The sequence below is a fragment of the Chiloscyllium plagiosum genome, chromosome 13 (assembly GCF_004010195.1).
Source record: "Chiloscyllium plagiosum isolate BGI_BamShark_2017 chromosome 13, ASM401019v2, whole genome shotgun sequence".
NCBI lineage: Eukaryota > Metazoa > Chordata > Chondrichthyes > Orectolobiformes > Hemiscylliidae > Chiloscyllium > Chiloscyllium plagiosum.
The window spans coordinates 78349577-78372584 of NC_057722.1; the positions used below are offsets into that span (position 1 = coordinate 78349577).

The window sequence follows — 23008 nt, forward strand, 5'->3', positions numbered from 1 at the left end:
GCAAGGCTGGCTTGTAAAATTTGTACAGACGGAGGATACTGTTTAATAGTCATTAGCCTATTAACAAAAATCAGAGTCTGAAAGCTGCAAAAGCTCAGCCTTTTTAATGATTTGGATGAGAATATAGGAGACATGGTTAGTAAGTTTGCAGATGACACCAAAATTGGTGATACAAAGGACAGTGAAGGAGGTTATCTAAGATTATAAGATATTTTAATCAAGGGGGCCAACTGGCTGAAGAGTAGCAGATGAAATTTAATTTGGATAAATGGGAGGCATCACATTTTGGTAAAACAAACAAAGGCAGAACTTACACAGTTAATGGTAGGGCCCTGGATAGTATTGTAGTACAGACAGAACTAGGGGTTCGGGTCTTTAATTCTATGAAATTTGCATTACAGGTAGACAGGATGGTTAAGAAGGCCTTCATTGCTCAGGCCTTTGTGTTGGGATGTCATGTTCAGATTGTACAGGATGTTGGTGAGGCCTCATTTGGAATACTATGTGCAGTTCTGGTCACCCTTCCTAATAATAGAAAGAATATTATTAAAGTGGAGGGGGTTCAGAAAAGATTTACCAGGATATTGCTGGGAATGGAGGGTTTGAGTATAAAAATAGGTTGAATAGACTGGGACTTTTTTCACTGGAACGTAGGAGGTTTGGGGGGGGATTCGCCTTTTATACAGGTTTATAAAATCATGAGGGGCATAAATAAGGTGCATGACAAAGGTCTTCTCCCTAGAATGGGGGAGTTCAAACTAAGGGGCATATTTGTAAGGTGCGAGTTTTAAAAAAGACATGAGGGGGAATGTTTTTACACAGTGGTTCATGTGTGGAATGAATTGCCAGAGGAAAAGGTCGATGTAGATGCAATTACAACATTTAAGAGAGATTTGCATAAGTACATGAATAGGAAAGGATTGGAGGGATATGGGCCAAATGCAGGCAGGTGGGGCTAGTTTTGTTTGGGAACACGTTCGGCCTGGATGAGTTGGACTGAAGGGTCTGTTTCCTTGCTATATTACTTTATATACAGGAAATAATTGCTAACTAAATTTGAATTTGATAAGGGGGTTGATTGAAGATGAAAATATTCAGCAGTCTGCCAGCACCTGGAAAAGTGACAGATTAATTGCCCATCAAGACAAAGACTGTTCAAAGTGCTGTCTGAAAACACTCTTCACCCACCCTCCCCAACAATGTTCACCATTCACCTCCCACCTCAATGCTCATCATCAGCCCTTTTGTTCATCTTCAGTTCATGATGGAAAATGTAGACGTGGATTCTTAGCTTATGTACTCGGCTCCCGTCTCCATCTGCCTCTGACACCAAGACCAGAAAGTGCAAAACCTCATGCATAAACTGGTAAGTGGGCACTTCAGTTGCAGTCAGTGACAGGCATATTTGCTCAGCTACAGACAGAAAGATCTGGGCCATAAAACTGCATATGTTTCAACAGATAAACCTATCCCTGTCAAAGTTGACCTTCTAGCTACTTCCTAAATGCATTTACCCACCCTGTTCCCACGTCTTTAACTTATTCTTTCATAAGCATATTCAATTTAATGTTTAAAGGTGGGCATTGATTTTTGTATCAGTCACTTGTCCTGAAAGTGGATGCCCCAACCTCAATACTGCGTGAAGAAGTTTCTGCTGCTCTTAGTGCAAAATCTCTTGTATTTAATGTTGTGCCTGTTTCTAATTAATTATTGAATGCACTCCACTTCAGTGTATCATTTATACATTTTATAAATGCGGGGAGACAATGGCCTAGTGATATTATTACTAAACTATTAATCCAGAGACTCAGGCAATGTTCCAGGGACCTGGGTTCAAATCCCATTATGGGCAATGGTGGAATTTGAATTCAAAAAAAGCAATCTCGAATGAAGAGTCTAATGATGATCATGAAACCAATGTTGATTGCTGGAGAAGCCCATCTGGTTCACTGGAAGGAAATCTGCCATCCTTACCTTGCCTGGCTACATGTGACTGCAGACTCACAGCAATATGGCTGACTGCCCTCTGGGCAATTAGGGATGGGCAATAAATGCTGATCTGGTCAGTAATGCCCACATCCCATGAAAGAATTTTCAAAAAAATGTAAACACCCAAACTCTAGGTGACTGCCTTATTAATCTGCATTGCAATCTGTGATCATAGTGCAGTCTTTAGCCGTGGTGATACAGTTGCCTTGTATAGGTGTGTCTATTTTCAGTGAAATGAAAGATTGTTCTTTTCATTCTTTTAATTGTTTGTTTATGTTGGAATATGAGTAGCATTTGTACAGAGCAGAGGGGAGGTGCAGTTGCAATCCAGCTTCAGGAGAATAATGTAACAATGACTTGTCAAAAATGGCATGCATGAAATGGGCAGCAAATTAAACAGTGCAACAGCTCTCACACTATCCGCATACGTTTTCCTGGCTGAGATTAGTGTACCCAAATGGTTCTGCATTTAATCCCTGGACTCGTGCTGAGATTATTTACCTACATTTTGAGGTTCCACTGTTCGATGTTTCTGGGTGAAACTGGGGAAGATCAACCAGGGTTCAAGCACAGAAATGAGGTACATATTGTTCCTGAAAAAAGTTGTCAGTATCCAGAATAAACAACAAGAATCTGTGTCTGGATCAGTGGTGCTGGAAGAGCACAGCAGTTCAGGCAGCATCCAAGGAGCTTCGAAATCGACCTTTCGGGCAAAAGCCCTTCATCAGGAATAAAGGCAGTGAGCCTGAAGCGTGGAGAGATAAGCTAGAGGAGGGTGGGGGTGGGGAGAAAGTAGCATAGAGTACAATGGGTGAGTGGGGGAGGGGATGAAGGTGATAGGTCAGGGAGGAGACGGTGGAGTGGATAGGTGGAAAAGGAGATAGGCAGTTAGGACAAGTCATGGGGACAGTGCTGAGCTGGAAGTTTGAAACTAGGATGAGGTGGGGGAAGGGAAAATGAGGAAGCTGTTGAAGTCCACATTGATGCCCTGGGGTTGAAGTGTTCCGAGGCAGAAGCTCCTCAAACAAGAATCTGTGGCTTTGTGGCTTTTGGAATATAGGTTGATGCGTTTTCATAACCAGAAAGCTGAATTTCAGGAGGTTCTGCTTGGCTCATTATTAGGGCCTTTGCTTTTTGTGGTATATATCAATGATTTTTAACTTTAAATCTAAAGAACATAAATTAAGAAATTTGCAAATTATAGTAAAATTGATGTGTTGTTGAAAGTGAAAATATCAGTGATCTGTTCAGTGAGCAAATTGAATTCAGTCCGGAAAATGTAATGTAATTTGGAAAAGAGAAACAAGGCAAGGAAATACCATAAATGAGGTGTGAAGGGTTAAAGGAAGAGGTTGGTTAGAGAAGTAGGTTAAGGCGGAGGGATACCTTATGAGCTGAGGCATATGATAAAAGAGCAGAAAACTGCACGAGAACTGCATTAAAAAAAGTATATTTAGTCTGAAGTACTGTTTGCACTTTTGGTTTGCGTGTGACAGGAAGGATGTTATTACACGAGAGGGTACAGAGGAAATTTGTGAGGCTTTAGCCAGAACTTGAGAATTTTAGCTATGAGGAAATGTTAGATAGATTGGAGTTGATGGCATTGGAAAATACAAGGCTGGGGAGATATTTAGATGAGTCCAAAATTAGGAGCCTAAATGGTGTGGAGAAGAATGACCTATTTCCCCAGGCAGAGAAGCCAGTGATTATTGGGTGTACTTTTAAAATAATTGGTGGAAGGATGAGAGAGGCGATGAAAAGAAATACTTTGACCCTGAGGGTATTTGGTGTCTAGAATAAAGTAGCTGAAAGGGTGATCGAGGCACAAAAGCCCTTTCTTTTTAAATAATGCTTAATTATATATTTTAAAGTAAGTTAACTGTTGTATAAGATGATGGTTCCAAAAGAGTACATGTTGAAATTACCAAAGCTCGACCCAGTCTGAACATGGAACGTGGTCTTTGAGTGGAGAATAGGTCAGTCTTGCACAAGGTCCCAATGGAGAGAAACATTGCTTTACTTATGCTCAGTTTTATCGTGAATTGCTCCTTGCTATAATGTAAAACACTCTGTCTACCCTGTCATGTAACATGATCTTTTCTTTGTTAAGACTCTAGTGCTCTCTTCTTTACCATTTGATAATTAGACAGACCCTAAGCCTGAGCAGTTAAAAGTAGGATAGAGGCTGTTGTGGCCTAGTGGTAGTGTCCACAAATCTGAGCCAGGTCCAGGTTCAAGTCTCATCTGCTCCAGAGGTGTTAACATAATGAATCTGAGCAAGTTATAGTCATAGACAAAACAGAGATAGCTGGAGAAACTCGGTAGGTCAGAGAACATCTGTGGAGAGAAAGCAATGTCAATGTTTTGGATCTTGTGCCCCTTCTTCAGAATGGTTGGCAGTGGGGGAGAGGAAAGAGTAAATGACAGGTGGAGCTGGAACCCAGAGATTGAGAGCAGCAGTTGGGCAAACAGAGGAATGGATTGTAATGAGCCAGGGAGAAAGAAATGCTGCTATTGGGACCATTAATGGGTGAAAATGGGTTGGCTGTGGTGAAAGCAGCCCATGTGATAACAAGGATCAGTGTGTGGGAGTAGGGGAAGGATGTGGAAGAAGGACCTCAGGTACTGGGATTATTGAACTCGATATTGAGTTCTGAAGGCTTCAGGGTTCCCCAAACAGACAATGAGAGTTTTTACAACATGGAAAGAGGCCCTTTGGCCCATCATTTCTATACTGGTCATTGACTATATAGAGTCATAGAGTGTTAATTCTATGTGTTAATTAAAAATATCTCAAAAGGAAGGCTGGCGGCCACACTTTACCAAAATTTGAGAGGTTGGTACCCAGAACCTGATATAATGTAAATTTCAAGGCTCTGGAGCTTGCGCTAGTAGGTAGGATTCGGTTTTTATGGCTGGCGTTGGTGTGATGGATCGAATAGCCAATTTCTGTTCTGGAAATTTTTTTGCAAGTTGAATTAAAGTTTGAAGTCTGACCAATTCCACTGTGACAAATGGATTTGGTTCAGAACCTCAAAGAAGGTTATTATAAACTCAGACATTCACACAAGTTATTTTACTTTTAATCAGGAGGATGAAATGATTTATTGATTTTGGATAATGTCTCTTGCTGCAAATCTAAATTTGAGGAATTTTAAGATTGATTATGGATTTATGATTTCAGAAACTGGATTGAAGTTATGATCTTGAGCTGCCATTCATATTTAACATATCAATTTTAAATGTTTTTAAAATGTTAACATATTAATTTTGCTTTTTCATTTGCACTATGGTAGATAGGAATTTTTAATCGCCATTCTCATCGATTTGCTTTTAATATGAATTCAGCAATCCATCTATTGGAGAAAACTGAGAGGTCATAGTCATCGAGATCCACAGTGCAGCATGGCTCATCTACGGCAGTCAAAAACAGCCATCTTAACTATTCTAATCCCATTTCCTAGCACCTGGTCCAGAGCTTATTATGCATTGGCATTGCAAGCACATATCCAAGTAGTTCCTCAATGTTATGAGAGTTTCTGCCTCTACCACTTCTACAGGTAGGGAGTTTCAGATTCTCACCATCCTCTGGTGGGGACATCCATTTCCACTAAACCTTCTGCCTTTATCTTAAATAGAATCTCTGCAGTGGAAGCAGGCCACTTAGCCCATCAAGTCAACACTGACCCCCCCCCCCCCAAATGAATCCACTCAGACTCACCCTGCCATTCTATTCCTGTAACCTTACATTTCCTGTGGCTAATTTGCCTAACCTACACATCCCTGGACACTATGGGCAATTTAGCATTGCCAATTCACCTAACCTGCACATCTTTGGACTGTGGGAATAAACTGGAGCACACGGAGGAAACCACACAGACACAGAGAATGTGCAAACTCCATATATTCCCGAGGGTGGGTCCCTGGCTCTGTAGGGCAGCTGTGCTAACCACTGAACCACTGTGTTCATAGAATAAATAGACAAAGTCTTTTCCCTGGGATCGGGGAGTCTAGAACTAGAGGGCGTAGGTTTAGGGTGAGAGGGGAAAGATATAAAAGAGGCCTAAGGGGCAACTTTTTCACGCAGAGGGTGGTACGGGTATGGAATGAGCTGTCAGAGGAAGTGGTGGAGGCTGGTACAATTACAACATTTAAGAAGCATTTGAATGTGTATATGAATAGGAAGGGTTTGGAGAGATATGGGCCGGGTGCTGGCAGGTGGGTCTAGATGGGGTTGGATGATCTGGTCAGCATGGACGGGTTGAACCGAAGGGTCTGTTTCCATGCTGTACAGCTCTGTGACTCTATGAAATGATGGATTGTACAGGATTTGAACCTGGGACTTCTCGCATTTCAACAACTTACAAGGCCCTAAGTGCAAATCATACACCTAACCCAACGAGCCATCACCACATCCATGTCCTCTGGTCAATGATCCCTCTATCGAGGGGAACAGTTTCTTTCTGTCTACCCTATCTACATACCTCATAATTCTATACACTCAATCATGTCCCCTCTCAATCTCTGTTATAAGGAAAGCAGCCCCAGTTCTGAAGAAGGGTCACTGAAGAAATGTTAACCCTGGTTTCTCTCCACAAATGCTGCCAGACCTGCAGAGATTTTTCCAGCAATTTCTGTTATAGACAATAGGTGCAGGAGTAGGCCATTCAGCCCTTTGAGCCAGCACCACCTATTCATTATGACCATGGCTGATCATCCACAATCAGTATCCTGTTCCTGCCTTATCCCCATAACCCTTGATCCGACTATCTCTAAGAGCTCTATCCATCTCTTTCTTGAAAATATCCAGAGACTGGGCCTCCACTGCTTTCTGGGGCTGAGCATTACATAAATCCACTGCTCTCTGGGTGAAGAAGTTTCTCCTCAACTCTGTTCTAAAATAGCCTTATTTTTAAGCTGTGTCCTCTGGTTCTGCACTCCCCCATCAGCGGGAACATGCATCCTGCCTCCAGAGTGTCCAATCCATTAATAATTTTATACGTCGCATTAATAATTTCATAGTTCTAGTCTGTCCAATCTCTCTTCATCACGGAGAGTCTCCTGCCCAGCCAGCATCCTGGTAAATCCCTGTACCCTCTCCAATGCAATCACATTCCTCCTATAATGTGAATTCCAGAACTGCACACAATACTCTAGCTATGGCGTAACCAACCAGCATCACCTCCCTGCTCTTAAACTCTATGCCTCGGCTAATAAAGACAAGTATACTATCTCTCTTTAACCACTTTATCCACCTGTCCACCTTAACAGACTGGTGTCCATGCACACCCACGTTCTTCTGATTCTCAGTGCTGTCCAGGGACCTACCTTTCAAGATGTCGTCCTTTGCCCTGTGCCCAAGTGCATCACCTCAATTTATTCAGATTGAATTCCATTTATTTGCCACTGATCAGCCCACTTGAATGGCCCATCTATCTCTTCTTGTCGTCTAAGAATATCCACCTCACTACTTATCACCCACCAGTTTTTGTATCATCTGCAAACTTATGATCAATCCCCCTACATTCAAGTCTAAATCAGTTTTGTAAACCTCAAACAGCAAGGCCCTCAGTGCTGATGCCTGTGTGATCCAACTGGACACAGACTTTCAGTCAGGAAAAACATCCCTCAACCGTCACCCTCTGCTTCATGTATCTGATTTATTAAATTTCCTTGGATTCTGTGGGCACTGCTTTCACTATCAGTCTCTCAGGCAGGACCTCATCATAAGCCTTTCTGAAGTCCAAGTAGACTACTTCCAAAAATATTACCCTCGTCTACACATCTGGACACCTCTTCGAAAACATGCAACAAATTGGCCAGACATAATCTCTCTTTAACAAACCCATACTGATTGCTCTTTATTAATCTGTCCTTTTTCAAATGCAGATTAAATCTGATACCTCAGAATTGCTTCCAATAATTTTCCCACCACTGAGGTTAGTCTTACTGACCTGTAGTTTCCTGGTTTATCCTTTGCTTCCTCCTTGAATAGCAGTACCACATTGGCTGTCTTCCAGTCCTCCAGTCCACTCTTCTGAATTCAGAGAGTGAAATAACTCCACAGAGGCCAGTATCCCATCACCAAGTCACCCTCTATTTACACATGAACAATTTTTGACTTTAGAACTGCCTGTGCAGAGTCAGCTAACAGAGTATCAATATCTCTGACACTCCTGTTTACAGTTATCAGCAGGGCTTCTGGTTAGACCAGGTTAACAGCCCCAGTCAGGGAACTCATATTCTATGAGGTCCAGCTGACTAATCCTGTTACAATCACTACAGAGAGAAACTGAAAATTTTTGCAAGAGCCCCTCCTATTTCCTCCTTTGCCTCAATCAACAACCTGTGACACATGGAATTGGATTTCTCAGGTTCCGTTCTGCACGTTTGGAAATTTGATTTTGCTTTTGTGAGTAAATATAATAGATTTAATTGCATGTTAACTGTCCATTGTTAATTGAGTTCCAGAAATGGTTTTAGTATTAGACTTCCCTCTGAATCTGGAGTTTTTCATTTAAAAAATATTTTTCAGCTCTAGTTTTTGTCTTTGTTTCTCATCTCTTTCCCCCCCCATTGTATATTTGTTGTTATGTCCTCCTTGCCCCCTTCTGTAAATTTCTGCTAGACGTTTAATTGAATTCTTAGTGATGTATTGAGGTGATAATTACTGCTTAAACAGACTGCCTGCCGCTAGAAAAAAATACTTTTTAGCCAAGAAATGACAAACTTATTCATTATGATAAAACAAATTACATAAGAATGTCAGAACAGGAATAGCCCATTCTCCCCCTCAAGCCTGTTCTGCTATTCCTGACTAATCTGTGTGCAAACTCCTATCCCTGTCTTTGACCCATATCCCTTAATACCTTTGCTTAACAAAAAAATTGCCTCTCAGTTTTAAAATAAATAACTATTCGAACATCAGCTGTATTTCTGGAAGAGAGTTCCAAACCTCTGCCATCCTTTGTGTGACATCGCTCCTGAACGACTATGCTGCCTTTGTTCTAGAATCACCAGTCAGTGGCAATCGTTTATCTATCCAGGCTTTTCTTAATAAATGATGGGAAATAAAATTATCTTAAGTGTTTGTTACTTGGCTTCAGTTTTCATCTCAGATGTATATGTTCTGCTAATTTATTTCACGCCATGTAGCATTTTAATAAATAGGTAAAAATTGGTTTGCAATCTGTGAGATTATTTCATCGTAATTGATTGCTTGCCCTGCATGATGATAGCACAGTTACTAGATGATTGGAGATCCCCTTAGCTTGGCATTTGATTCAGCCGAGGTCAGGAAAAAGAGAAATTTGTGCTAAATTTTCATAAGCAGCTTTATTTGTGGTCTGAATTTGCAGGATGCTACAGGAAAGGAACTAAGTTTGAATCAGGAAATGCTACATCTAGTCCAAAGGCAATCAATCCAAGAATTGCATGGACTTGCAGCATCCCTGGAGATCAAAGGCAACCCGTAAAGCCTGCTGCTGGGAGCCAAATGAAGATGGTTTTCTGATGCTGCCTCACTCAATCTCAAAATGATTGGAGTGGGATTGGGTGGAGTTATGATTTTATCACAGTTCTCCAACTAGTCCAGCCAGAGTTTAAAGAGGAAGAATCAGAAGGCACAACTTGAATGGTGGGTGCCGAGATTGGGAAAAGCAACAAGGCTAGAGCTGGAGGAATAGAGTTCTGGAATTTTTTTAATATAGGAATAGAGGAGCCTGTAGACATAGAGAGGAGAAATGTCTTTGAAGAGATTTAAAAACAAAGCTGAACTTTTTAGATTTGTGAAACTTGAGGAGCAGGAACCAGCAAGTAACAGTTATTCCTCACAAGTACCAAACATTCACTGTATTTTCTTTATTCCTTGATGGGAAGTGGGTTTCACTGACTGGCTCAGCACTTATTGCCCATGTCCAGTTGCTCTTGATTTGAATGCAGTTCAGTGGCTGGCAGTTCCGCAGTGAGTAGCTCCCCTCTCTGCCAAAGCTTATCCCTGATAGAAAGCTTCACTTACCTGGCTGTGTGCAGCTCCAAAAAACACTCAAGAAGCTTAGTGTTATCCAGGACAGAGCAGCCTACTTGATTGGCACCACATCCATCACTTTAAACAATCAATCCCTGAACCATACTAGGCTGTCAAATGCCATACTAACTGCAAGGTGCACTGCAGCACAACGCTACATATTCTTCATCAGCATTTTCCAAACTTATGATCTCTGCAGTTGAAAAAGCCCAAGGGCAGGAATACACATGGATTATCACCACTTGTAAGTTCACCTCGAAATACTGTTTCAAATTGAATCACAATGGTGAAATGTACAGTTCACAGCAAGTGATTCGAATGTGGAATGAGAGTGTGGTGGAAACTAGTTTCATCATGGGTTTCAACAGGGAACTGGATAAACAGTTTACAGAGTAATAGAGAAAGGGTAGAGCTGTGTGACCAGCAGTTTTCCTTTTCTGCCAACCCTACCCCCACAGAGGCAGTATATCTTCAATGCACCGACCACATATTCAGGGCAACAGCTCGCCACCCCTTCTCAGTGGTAATTAAAAGATAGGCAGCTACCCTGAAGGTCATGGCACTACATGACATAAACCAATAAATAAAACAGTCAGAGCAAGCCTTGGTGAGAGTGTGATGCAGACTTGAGGATAGTAGCCTGCTCAGTCATTCTTTAAAATAGTTCATTCTGAAGGTAAGTACGTCAGGAATATGTTCTTGAACAATTGGGGTAAGACAGACCCCCAGTGTGAATACTCGGCAGAAGTGGATACTGCAGATGCTGGAGATTAGAGCCAAAATTAGAGTGCTGCCGGAAAAGCACAGCAGGTCAGGAGTGACCTCATTCCTGATGAAGGGTTTTGGCCCGAAACATCGATTTTCCTGCTCCTCGGATGCTGCCTGACTTGCTGTGCTTTTGGGCACCACTCTAACCTTGAACCCAATGTGAATACTTAGGGGGCTCCACAAGTAATGATGCATGGTCTGAAGAATAAGCCACTGCTGGAAGATGCTTTGACTACAATTGCAACCACTGGTGGAACCAAGCAACAGCATTCCCATGGGTATAAATTTTGTAGCTAAGGAGTGTGAAGAAGAAGGCGATGTTGGTAATGGAACAGCAGATGGGAACAAAGAGCAATAGCATTTTGTGTTGCCCAGCTGGATCTGATGATGGATGGCTAAACAGTTCACACATCAGGTACATTCAAGCCTGCAGCACTTGGACTCTGAAGAAGCAAAGATGGAGCCCACTCCAAGGGGATGGATAAGGATCAAAGACAGTAAATATTCTATTCTGGCAAAGGCCATCATAGTAGATCGAGAGCTATCTACTATGATTATCAAGTACATAGGAAGCTAAAGGCTAGGTAATTGACGGTCTGAAAAGAGGTGAAGATTGTGATTCGAGGTGTTTTTGTGTATGATTGAAACCATGTCATTGGTAGCAGTGGGAAAAGTCCCCACAACACCCATGAAAATTCACTCGTTGGGACAATCAAAGAAAAGCTGATGCCAGAAGTTGATTGGAAGGGCCCTTTCCTTTGTTTGCTGCTGATTAAATCCAGTAATGCACCTACCAGCAGCAAATATGGGAAAGAACTGGCCTCTGGTTGTAGGAACAGCAAGCAGTTCGAGAAGTGAGTCACTGGGGGATTGCCTTCTGGGATGAGGGAGCCAGCTGATGTTGTGCCAAGGGAAGGTAAGGGGACAAGAGCAGGCAACTGGCTGCGGTCTTGGATCAGCAGCTACTTTGCCAGGGCTGGGAGCTGAGGAAAGCTGAAAAACCGAGGGACTGTATGTGATGAGAACAATAAAACTGCAGAGAAGAGAGAGCAGTTTCAAACTTGTTAATGAAGGAGCCCTCCGCTAACCAGGAGCTAACCTGGAAAATTTGAAATCACTGAGTTATGAATCACTTGTAAATTAATGTGAAATCCGCAGCTGAAGGCTGTATAGGTGTTGGAGCTACCATGTGGGGAAAAATATAGTCTGTGCTATTGAAGTGAACACTGTCAATTGTTCATTAAAATCTGAGATTGAAATCTAAAATACATTAAACCAAAGCTAGTAACTACCTGGTTAAAGTATTCCTACTTTGTGAATATGTATTGGAAATACATCTGATATGATCTCACTAAAGGTGTGTTTAAGATGCGTTTTTTGTGTGTGAAATGTGTATCATTGTGTGTATGTGTACTCTGAAGTAACCCTGTTGCTAACTTATGCCACTTTTGTACCGATTTTAATACGGTGGTATCTAGGAAATTAATGCTTTCCTTATGTGTTGTGGTTTTGATAACTTTTGAGAATATTGAATGCTTCTAATTCTGATTTTGTGGGATTCCACATAACTCCATATATTAGCACAAATACCAAAGCATATGACTGTAACATCTAAACCAAGAGGCCTTGGCCAAGTCCTGCCTGCTCCAGGCACGTGTAATGGCATCTCTGAACAGATCAATTAAAAAACAAAAATTGCTGAGTTAGTGTGAATGAAGATCTCCAAGGGAGCCCTTGAGGGAGGGGGGGTACAATATTTTATGCCCTGGTTAATTGAATATATGAGATAACAAGTTTATGGGAGTGCCTTAGAAAGGGTCTCAGAAGAAACATTGAATCTATAAAACAAAGCAGAGTAGAAAGTACAAATGCAGCTACTGACTTGTCGAATTGTTATCAGTTATTGAGACAGAGTTCTGTTCCTTCTCGAGTGCCATGTTGAGCTTTCTCTGGAAGCAAGTGAAGTCCCCTATGATCTGGGACTTATATAGGTCTTCAGACATTTTGAATGACCTACACATCGGCATCTGGACCTGTGTATAAAGTTGCTGTTTCCTGCAGGCTTTTTAGTTCAATCTCTGACAGATTAGAGAGGGAAAGCAGCATGATTTGTTCATTATGCGTTCACATACTCACCTGCATTGCATGGGAACAAAGTCTAATCTGTCTCGTCCCAATCTTAAGCTATAACAGTACCTTGCGGTTGCAGATAGATATCACTGAGCATGATCTTGTGTTGTATCAATGTCAAAAGACCTTCCACAAAGCATTGGTTCAGTTTTTGTCGGGTTAATGTTTGTGTTTGTTGCTTTTCAGTTCAAACTTATTCATTTCCTGAGTTGGTTCAAATTCTTTTGTCCTACAACATGTGTAAGCTACAAACATCAGAATATTAATATATTCCCAACGCTGGGAGGCCTGGCATTGTTTTAAGATTAGGCGATGCCCTTTGTGGACACACATGAGACTTTATTTTAGATTGTGAGGTTTTGGAACTCTGCCTCAACAGAAGGTTGTGGGTCATTGAAAATTTTAAGACCGAGCTGGATAGATTCTTAGTTAATATCTGGAGTCTGATATGACTTCTTTTTTTTTTCAGAACCCTGAACTTCTGAAGAATCAAAATATTAACTCTCTTTCTCTCCACAGACACCACCAGATCTGCTGAGTTTCTCCAGCATTCTCTGTGCTTGTTTCAGATCTGCAGTATTTATCTTTTATTTGCATGGATAGATTTTTGTTAGGCTGGGGAATCCAGAGTTATCAGGCTGTAGATAGCAATGTGGAATTTGAAACTCAAATATTTGTGCAACAATCTTACTTAATCTCAGGCACACTCCAGGAGCCAACTAGTCTATTTCTTCTCCTGTTTTGATGTGGAGGTGCTGGTGTTAGACTGGGTTGAACAAAGTCAGAAGTCACTTCACCTGACAAAGGAGCAGCGCTCCAAAAGCTTGTGATTTCAAATAAACCTATTGGACTATAACCTGGTGTCATGTGACTTCTGACTGTCTCCTATTTTATATTGGAAACATTTTTGGAACTGTCAGTCTACACCAATTGGTACCAACTGTTGAACACTTAAGAAAGCACCATCATACAACCTTATCTCCTGAAGACAAACTTGAGCTAATTAAAAATATGTCTGCAAGTAACAGGAAAGAAAAATATTTTTAAGGCCATATGGTAACACCATTAGTCAAACAAATGCAACCAAAACAACCATATGGTGAACAAGTAAAGAAGGCAGTGCCAACAGACTGTTAGCATATGGTCCAGACATCAGAGGGTGACCACAACTGGACTGTGGTGAAAAGACCTGGCACACCCTTTGGTGCTGGTACATTTGAGTGCATCAAAACTAACTTAAGTAGTTGGATCAGCATGTCTGCATCACCATCTACCAAAGGCTTTTTGTTTTAAAAATTATTTTGGGAAATCTATTTCAGAATGAACTGTGCTTTGATGTACATGTGGAAGGGAAGGAAAAGGGGTCATTTAGATTAAAATGCATTTCCCTTTGAGAGCCCAGTAACATGGAGGAATGTTCCATTGTTGAAGTGTTCAACAGCTGGACAGCAGCTACATTGTGAACTTGCTGTTCGCTGATTGTATTAATTCTCCCATTTCCTCAGGAACGATGGTTGGAAGTTTCCAGGGAATACTGGAAAATGTGAGCAGATTTCTTCATTCCCCACACTTCCATATAAATAAAGATGATCTCTTCAGTGGCAACAAGTGACCTCATTGAAAGCTAATTATTTTCATTGATCTAAAATGTGAAATAAAGTGCACTGCACTGGGTGGCAGCAGAAGGTCACCTAAGATATTGTGTATGTTTAACTTCAAGACCCTTTCAAGTGACCGGGATCATGGTTAAAACTATCCCGACTGCAGAAGCTTCATTATTAACATACTGACGGATAATGCCAGAGGCATTTCTGCAATTTTTCTGGAATTTCATTTCAATTTCAATTAATGGCACTATTTGCTTCAAATATTCTGAATGAAAGGGGCACTGTCAGGGGTCTGTTTAACTACCTAAGAATGAGATGTTCAAAAATATTAAATAAGTGTTTGTCCTATTGATCCTTGAGTTGAGATAATTTGGCATAAATATTTACAATTCTTTGTTTCTTTTAAAAATTTCTATAGTATGGCATGATAACTTTCAGGTGAGCTAATTGAGCTCTTCAAAATCTCAGTCCATTAGCATATAAACTTGAAGGAAAGGCAGCTCCATCGACATCTCCTGGGACTGGTTTTAAAGTCCCATGTTCCTGCTTTTTCCTTACAAAGAAAAGGAATAATGGCTTTTGTATATTATATCGTGCAGGTTCTTTCTTGCCTTCTGAAACATTTTTGTAAACATTATTTGTAAAGTGATCAGAAGCATTCTGCCTTTGCCCCAGGTCATTTACAAGCATCACTGTTCTTTTATTGAACAGGAATGTGAGCACTTGTCAGGATTTTCATTTACATAAATCCTTGGACTGCCTGTCTGAAAGTGTGTTGATGTGCCTCACTGAAATGTGTTATTTTTAAAATTTAGTAGTAGGTTTAATTCATTACGGTGAGCAAAATGATACCTTTAATTCTGTACAACAGCTAAAGTGTCATAACTTGTGAATCAAGCTGAAAAGCTATCAAATTTGAGTCGCTTTGGGAGAAACCTGCAATTAACCTGAGAGAGAAATATATATATACTGTTTTCATTCCTGATGCCCCAAGGTGTTTATTCATGTGGTGACATAGTTCCCTGGACTGCAGGGAGTATACACAAATGGTCATAACTCTAATGTCACAGACACGGAAGATGCAGAAGGCCTCCTTGTGGGCCTTCTCCTGGGCCTGACCAAAATGGCCATTAATCCAAGCCTTTGCGGCCTTTTGGATTGTATATCAGGTTCAACAATTCTAGGGCTTGAGGCCATGTCCTTACCTCAGCCCCCACACACCAGGCCTTGTCATCCGTCACGTGGGCTGCTACTACATACAATCCATTGTCAGCAACTGATAACCCCTCCATTTGCAGCTATTTATTGCTCCCAGACTGACTTTTAACCACTTCTTTGTCTGACCCAAGTATTTCTTTCTCTCTGTCTGTCTCTCTCTCTCTGTCTGTCTCTCTCTGTCTCTCTCTCTCTCTGTCTCTCTCTCTCTCTCTGTCTCTGTCTCTCTCTCTCTCTCGGCACTAACTCCAATTATTTACTCTTCCACCACCCTTCACCCCATCTTCTGCATACTAACTTTTTCCTAGCTATTGGCCGTCCTGAGGAAGGGTGTCTCTCTCCACAGATGCTGCCAGACCTGCTGAGTTTTTCCAGTAATTTATGATTGTGTTTTTATTTTTGTTTCTCATTTCCAGCATCCACAGTTTTTTTTTGGCCATTAATCAGACCAGACTGTGAACTGTGGAGAGGTTCATTAGTACCTGACTGTCTACCCTCTTCCACGGTTACATCCATGCTTGAGTGTCCATTGTGAGGGCGCATGCAGTATCCACTGGCACAGGAAAAGCCTTTAGTGACAGATGGGCATTGCAGGGCTTGGGGTACATTATCCTGGACAATGTTATTTTGGTTTGCTAAGTTTCCATTCTGTAAGGTTATATTAACCACATGTTGCTTCTGTCACTACAGTGGCCCAGTAGGAGCTATTTTACCAGTTAAAGTTTGTTATTTTAAGAGTTGTAGCTATGGTTGTATTCAGCTACTGAAGGAAATCATAGCTAAGTTTAACCCTAAGCCAACCAAGCTCATGCACATGTCCATTACATTTGAGGGGTAATTTTTGCTAAATACTGAACAAGAGAGAGTGAGAGCTGCCATCGATTTTAGTATTTTGTCTTCCTGACTGAAATTAATTAACAATTCGTTGACCAAAAATGAAACCTGGCATCTTGTTACCTGCATAGCTTCATTGAACTTTGCCTTTAACAATTCAGTCCATTAGGAGAGGTGGCAAACGGTGTTTCCATCAGAAGTAGCAGCTGCACTAACACATGCTCTGCCCTTGAAGAATTCTCTTCTATATTGCAATATCTTAAAGTTATTTACTTTTGTAAATAATCGTATGCCACAGTCTCTGAAATTACTTCAATTATCATCAGTTCCAGCTCCACTTAGAGGTAAAACATTCATTTATTGGTTCTTGACTATATTGCACAGTTTGTGTTCCTTGCATGCTTGACCATCTTAAAACAAGTTCAATGGGTACAGATCATGTGCTGAGAAAATTGACTGAGAGTCTTCTGGAGACTTGATCTCTGAGCACACATTAGACAGCACAGTCCAAAAAGATGCTTTGTTTCAGGAGTTCGAGCTAAATTAGTTCAAAAGCGTGCATTCTAAAGCCATTTACTTCATCAGATCAAAGAAACCATTGCATATGAGAAATAATTAACCTAAAGGTCTGTTTGTGAACATCCCAGACTTTGTCATGGAGTTGGATGGGATGTTGGAAGATCCTCTGATTTCAGTTTATCTGGATGTTTAGTGAGAGTTCAGTTGCAGCTTGTTTTGGTGTGTGGTGCAGGTCACTGAGACAGGATAGCACAGTAAATTACTGATCGTTAGGCCGACATTGAAAGCAGCGAAAAAGCTATCTTCATCCTTTGGTGCATGGAATGCAGGTCGGTAATCTCAGTTTGGCTTACTTCAGGAAAAATTAGTTGAAAGAATGCCTAGCTTGAGGCTTGTGGAAAAAATTGACAGTGGTCCCCTCACCCTAACCTTAACCCTATCTCAGAATATTGTAGCAGCAGAAAGCAATCAACAGATTAATTTGGAAGGTTTGCGAAAGTGATCAGAATGATGGACTAAGGCATCCATCATTATGAATGAATATGTGAAAGTTTACCTCTGAGAATAGATGGGACTAGAGGTCTAATTCTAGAGTGAACTGTACTATAAGTAGAAGAGCCTTGGGCAAAGTTGATGAGCAGAGAGACCTGGGAGTACTCAGATGCATGAGTAGGTGGGGAGCAGAGGGATACAGATGCTTAGGAATTGGCCGATAGGTTTAGATAGAGGATCTGGATTGGCACAGGCTGGGCTGGAAATTTTCTTTGTTCTTTGTAAAGATCATAAAATAATTTCAGGGATATACCTTTGGGTGATCTTTGCAAAAGTAAATAACTTTAAGATGTTGTAACATGAAACAATTTTTTGGGAAGGGTTGGAAATAAGTAACATTAATGGCACAGTGTTAACTTAATCCTATTTGCTTTAATTAATTGATTCTATAGACAGTAAAGTTTGTGTTCTGTTTAAAAAGAAATGTGAAATCGTTGTCATTCTGTTGATGAAATTTCTGGGTGTTCCGATTGCTGTTTATAGGCTAAATGGCCTTTAACTAGAGCCTAACCTTTGAATCCAATCCTGCCAGATTTAGAAATAGGGTTCAGTAATGGTTGTTACGTCAGAACCATTAAGTTGAATTAATGCTTCTAGCTCATTTTATTTTATGTCTTTCGGTATCTGTGTACGAAACTCTTACTAAGTAACTGTCCCAATCTTGCTGATCCTTTTCCTCAAATGTTTCGACTATCTCGATGACATCTCCCCTCTGGATTTGAGGTGACCCATTCAGTAAATGTGACATTAATTGATCAGCTGGAGGGGTATTGTTTGTCATCATTTAGCAGGAGGTTTTGACTCAGTCACCAATGTCTCCTTTTGCAGTCATGGGGCAGTGGGCAACAATAAAATAACTCAACCAGAGGGAGAAGTTAAAGCACAAACTTCTTAAAATGTGTACATCAGCAAATCTATGCCATAAAACTATAAATGCTGGAATTTTCACATAAAATCAAATTATGCCAAGAAAAGCTCTTTTAATGATTCCAATGCCCTGCCAAGATTATTCAACAAGGACACCAGCTCTTCACCTTCATGCACTTGCCATCCTTTTTTTTGCTTTGGAGTTAATGATAACTGAATTTGACTAGCCAAACTACCAAATACCTTACAAGAGTGTCAGCCTCCAGATTGGGTTTTCACCAGCTGTGAGTGAATGAATTAAACCTTTCTTACCAATGATTACAGAAGTTAGTTAACAGTCTTGAACTGATAGTTGTTTATTAACCTCAGAATAATAGTCAGCACGGCGCAAGTTTAAGCATTGAGTTTACAACTGATTAATAGATATGGTTAAGCAAAACAGAAAGTGCTGGAGACTTTGTTGCTGTTATTTTTGTTGGTCTGGTTGATTACCAAACTCTCTTTGTGATTTGATTTGTCAATGTCATATAATTCTGCATTTAACTGCTGGATAGCTATAAAATTACAGTGGACTTTGATATGCATTGGTGAAATTAATTTAGGTTTAGGCCCCTCAGCTGATTGACAACCTAACAGCAGTAGCCATTAGTCTGTGGGATTGGTTAAAGCCTATATATTTTATTGGCATAAGTTCCAAAATTTATACGGTTGCCACTTTTTATGAGCTGATGCAGATGTTTACTTTTCCTTTCCTTGGATGGATCCTGAAAAATACCAGTGATGAACGTTAGTCTGTAGAGGAGCTCTGTGTGTGCTGGTAGCTGAACCTGGCTTAAATTTCATCAGTTTTGATTTCAAGGATATTTATACATTTAAGTGACACACACAGACCTGCTTGTACCTGGCTGGATAAGGTAAAACAGTGCCACCTTTCTGTTGAGAGTGGACTTTGTGATTTATAGAGGCACAGAACTCTTGAACCTTCTCCTAAAAAGGCCACTGCAAGAAATTCTAAAAGTGCCTCAAATGAAACTTAACAACTGAGAGCCATAGAATGAGGTGTGGGATCACAAACACTGGGCTTCCACAATACTTTAAAGAGAAAATCCATAAATAATTACATGTTTAAGCCTCTGTTCTAATATGTGCTACTTAGATTGGTTTCATAGAGGTGAGACTTTCTTGTACCAGTCACTAATTCACATAGACCCTTCACGGCCACCAAATAAATACAGCATTGGCACTAGATGGTGGCTGGTCATTACCTTGTACTGTAGTTGCTCAGCTAAAAGATAAATTGATGCCCACAGGCTCAAATGAGGTGGGGCATCTTTAGAACATAGAACATCACAGCGCAGTACAGGCCCTTCGGCCCTCGATGTTGCGCCGAACTGTGAAACCAATCTGAAGCTCGTCTAATGTACACTATAGATCACAGAAAATAGTTTCCTTTAAAGAATCAATGGACCTGTTTTCAATTCTTTGCAAGGAATGTTTTCCTTGTAAAAGTCTTCACAGTTTAATTAGCAACAATCCTTTCCCTCCTTAATATTCAGTCTGATTATTAACTTTACTTTGAATTCTCATTTAAGACAATTATAGCATGCGTTGGGTTTTTTTAATGAGAAAAACAGGTCAATGTTTTGCATTGTAAACCAGTCAGAAATGAAAGCTAAAACCCTGTGAAGCATCCAGCATTTTTTGGTTTAATTCTAGCATGTGATATAGTCCTACCACAGGTAAAGTACATCAAAAGTTGTCTATAGAAGAAGAGAGATTTGATGTGTATCTTAGATAGATTATCAAGAATCTGTTAAAGCCATTGGTGATTGACTAATACATTTTTGGTTTGGTCATTTGTTTCCAGATAGTATATCCATGGTTGCAGCATCAGTTTCCAACATTGTTTCTCAAACCAAGATCTTACCTAAAACCTTAGGCCTAGCAAACGTGAATGTTGCACCCCAAATGGTAAGTATGGTACATTTTCACCATTCAGTTGCTTTGTAACTAACATCGACTGTCTGTGAGTTAGTGATGATTGCAGTATAAAATGTTCGTATGTTCAAGACTACTGCAATGTATAATCTTTAAAGGTTCAGAAAAGAACTGAAACCTGGCACAAGATTAATGAAGTATATACCAATTCTAAAGGAACCGGACCTGGCTAAGCAAAGCAGTGAGCTAGAAGAATGCAGGTTTGCTGGCTCATGGTGACCTGGTCAGAAGTCACACAACACCAGGTCATAGTCCAGCAGGTTTATTTAGAAAAACTGGCTTTCAGAGAGCTACTTCTTCGTCAGGTCACCTGATGAGAAAGCAGCGCTCCAAAAGCTTGTGATTATAACCTGGTATTGTGCAACTTCTGACTTTGACCACCCCAGTCTAATACCATTACCTGCACATCATGATGACCTGCACAAGGTATCTGTTTGACAGAAAGAAAGTGAAGACAGCGCAGAGGATCACAGGGGAGAAACAATAAAATGCATTTCAGTGACTTGGAAATTTAGATTGCCTTTTTTTTTTTGAGTGTTTTATCTAGGTTGAACAGCTTTGCAGTGACCTGTTATGTTTGAAACACTGTGCTTTTATTGTAAGTGCACATTTGGAACATTATACAGCACTGTTGGTGCGAGGTGAGTGAACTACCTTGAAAAGTTTTCCTTTTGATGAATGTAGATCTTGAAGACCAAAATGTTCAGTACAGGTGGAATCTCTGATTCCAGCCGTGGACTAATAGACTGAGCATTATCTCCCGTCTCCTAAGATTATGACAGGTTTTGATAAGGTAGGTAGAGGAAGACTGCTCCCATGAGCTGATGGTGCAAGGACTCAAGTACCAAACTTTGGGTGTGAAGGATTGCAAGGGAATGTGAAGAGCATTTTGTTTACTTAGTGAGTAGCAATGACCCATAGCTTCCTGACAGAGGAAAAAGAGATGATGAGGGATTTCAAAAGCAATTTGGATGGGCATTTAAGGGAAACAAATTTGCAGGACAACACGGGTGAGAGTGCAGTGGAATGGGATGGACTTGATTGCTTTAAAGAGAGCTGGCATGGAGTAAATGGGCCAAGTGGCTGTATGACTTTGACCCTTATCCCACAAGTTGAATTCTTAATGTGAGTCAAGGAGAAAATGGCATTTTATCAAACCTGGGTTCAATTCTATCCTTATATGCTAATGGAAACAAGTTGGCTCATGTTCATGGGTCACAGAGCTAACAGAAACTAACAATTTATAACTCAAAGCGTGGATCCAGAAATATTTCAACCAAATCCAAAAAATGTAGAATTTTTCAAAATAGTTAACAAGTAAAGGAGCTTTGTAAAGCAAATTAAAGGTCAGTATAGAACAAAATGCAGTTTTCTATGCTGCTAACTTCTCGTGGATACAATTTTTTTTAATCCTATGTATCTTCTTGTTTGTTTCTTAATCTTTAGAACAATGCAGGCAAATTATCTCACCCAACTGCACTATCCTTCTCAGGATCACCGCATTTCTATACTTGCCCTGTTTTAATATGTTAAACAAATTTTTAAGAGTTACCAGGCAATATCTGTGATACAGTAAAGTCATTCATTGCTTTTGACTAAAAGACCTGATGTTTAAAACTTATATTTAGCTGCTCAGAACATTTTTATATATAGTTGCTCTCACAGAATCGACAGCATGAAGAGACAAGAAAGAGAAACAAGTAGCAACTTTGAATAAGAAATAGGTTATAGAAAAACTAAACACCATAAATAACATTTCATTAATTTGGAAAGGAAAAAGCAACAACTGCAATAATTTTAATTTCTTTTTAAAATAATTCAGTTAATGTTGTCTTAAATTGTTTATTTTCATGGTTAATTTTTTCTAAGACTGCAGCACGGCTGGCTAACATTTGAATAGTTTTCCTGTTTATAATATTGGTCTCCATATCTGTGCCACACTTGAGATGAGAACGTTGCTGAGCTTGAGTTCCAAGAAATGGGACTTCAATAACTGCAAACTCTATCGTTACCAGTGAGGTTGAGGAAGAGGATGTTTGGCAGATAGATAAATAGAGGACTGGAGGGTACAGGAGAGGGTTTAAGGTAGGGCATGATTACACAGGTAGCGTGGATGAGGTCATGGAGTGAGGAAGCATGCAGAGCCTTGATGGATGCCAGATTGATTATTTGGAAGATCAAAGTTGAGTCATAGAGATGTACAGTATGGAAACAGACCCTTCGGTCCGACTTGACCATGCTGACCAGATATCCTAAATAAATTTAGTTCCATTTTCTAGCATTTGGCCCATATCCCTCTAAACCCTTCCTGTTCAGATACCCATCCCAGATGCCTTTTATATGTTGTAATTGTACTAGCATCCACCACTTCCTCTGGCAGCTCATTCCACACACGCACCACCCTCTGCATGAAAAAGATTGCCCCTTAGGTCCCTTTTAAATCTTTCTCCTCTCACCTTAAACCAATGCCCTCTGGTTCTGGACACCCCCACCCCAGGGAAAA

At 40.4% G+C, this 23008-nt stretch overlaps 1 protein-coding gene across 6 annotated transcripts in view; it reads left to right on the forward strand.

The window, feature by feature from the left end:
- The window catches only part of LOC122556221 (transcription factor Dp-2-like), a 201533-nt gene that overhangs the window by 107518 nt on the left and 71007 nt on the right, over positions 1–23008 (forward strand). For 5 of the 6 annotated variants that reach the window (XM_043702791.1, XM_043702794.1, XM_043702792.1 and 2 more), the window contains one exon: positions 20375–20478. The exons of the other annotated variant lie outside the window; for it this stretch is intronic. In XM_043702791.1, coding sequence (XP_043558726.1) covers positions 20375–20478 — 104 coding nt within the window. The remainder of the gene's footprint in view (positions 1–20374; positions 20479–23008) is intronic. 6 annotated transcript variants of the gene reach the window in all.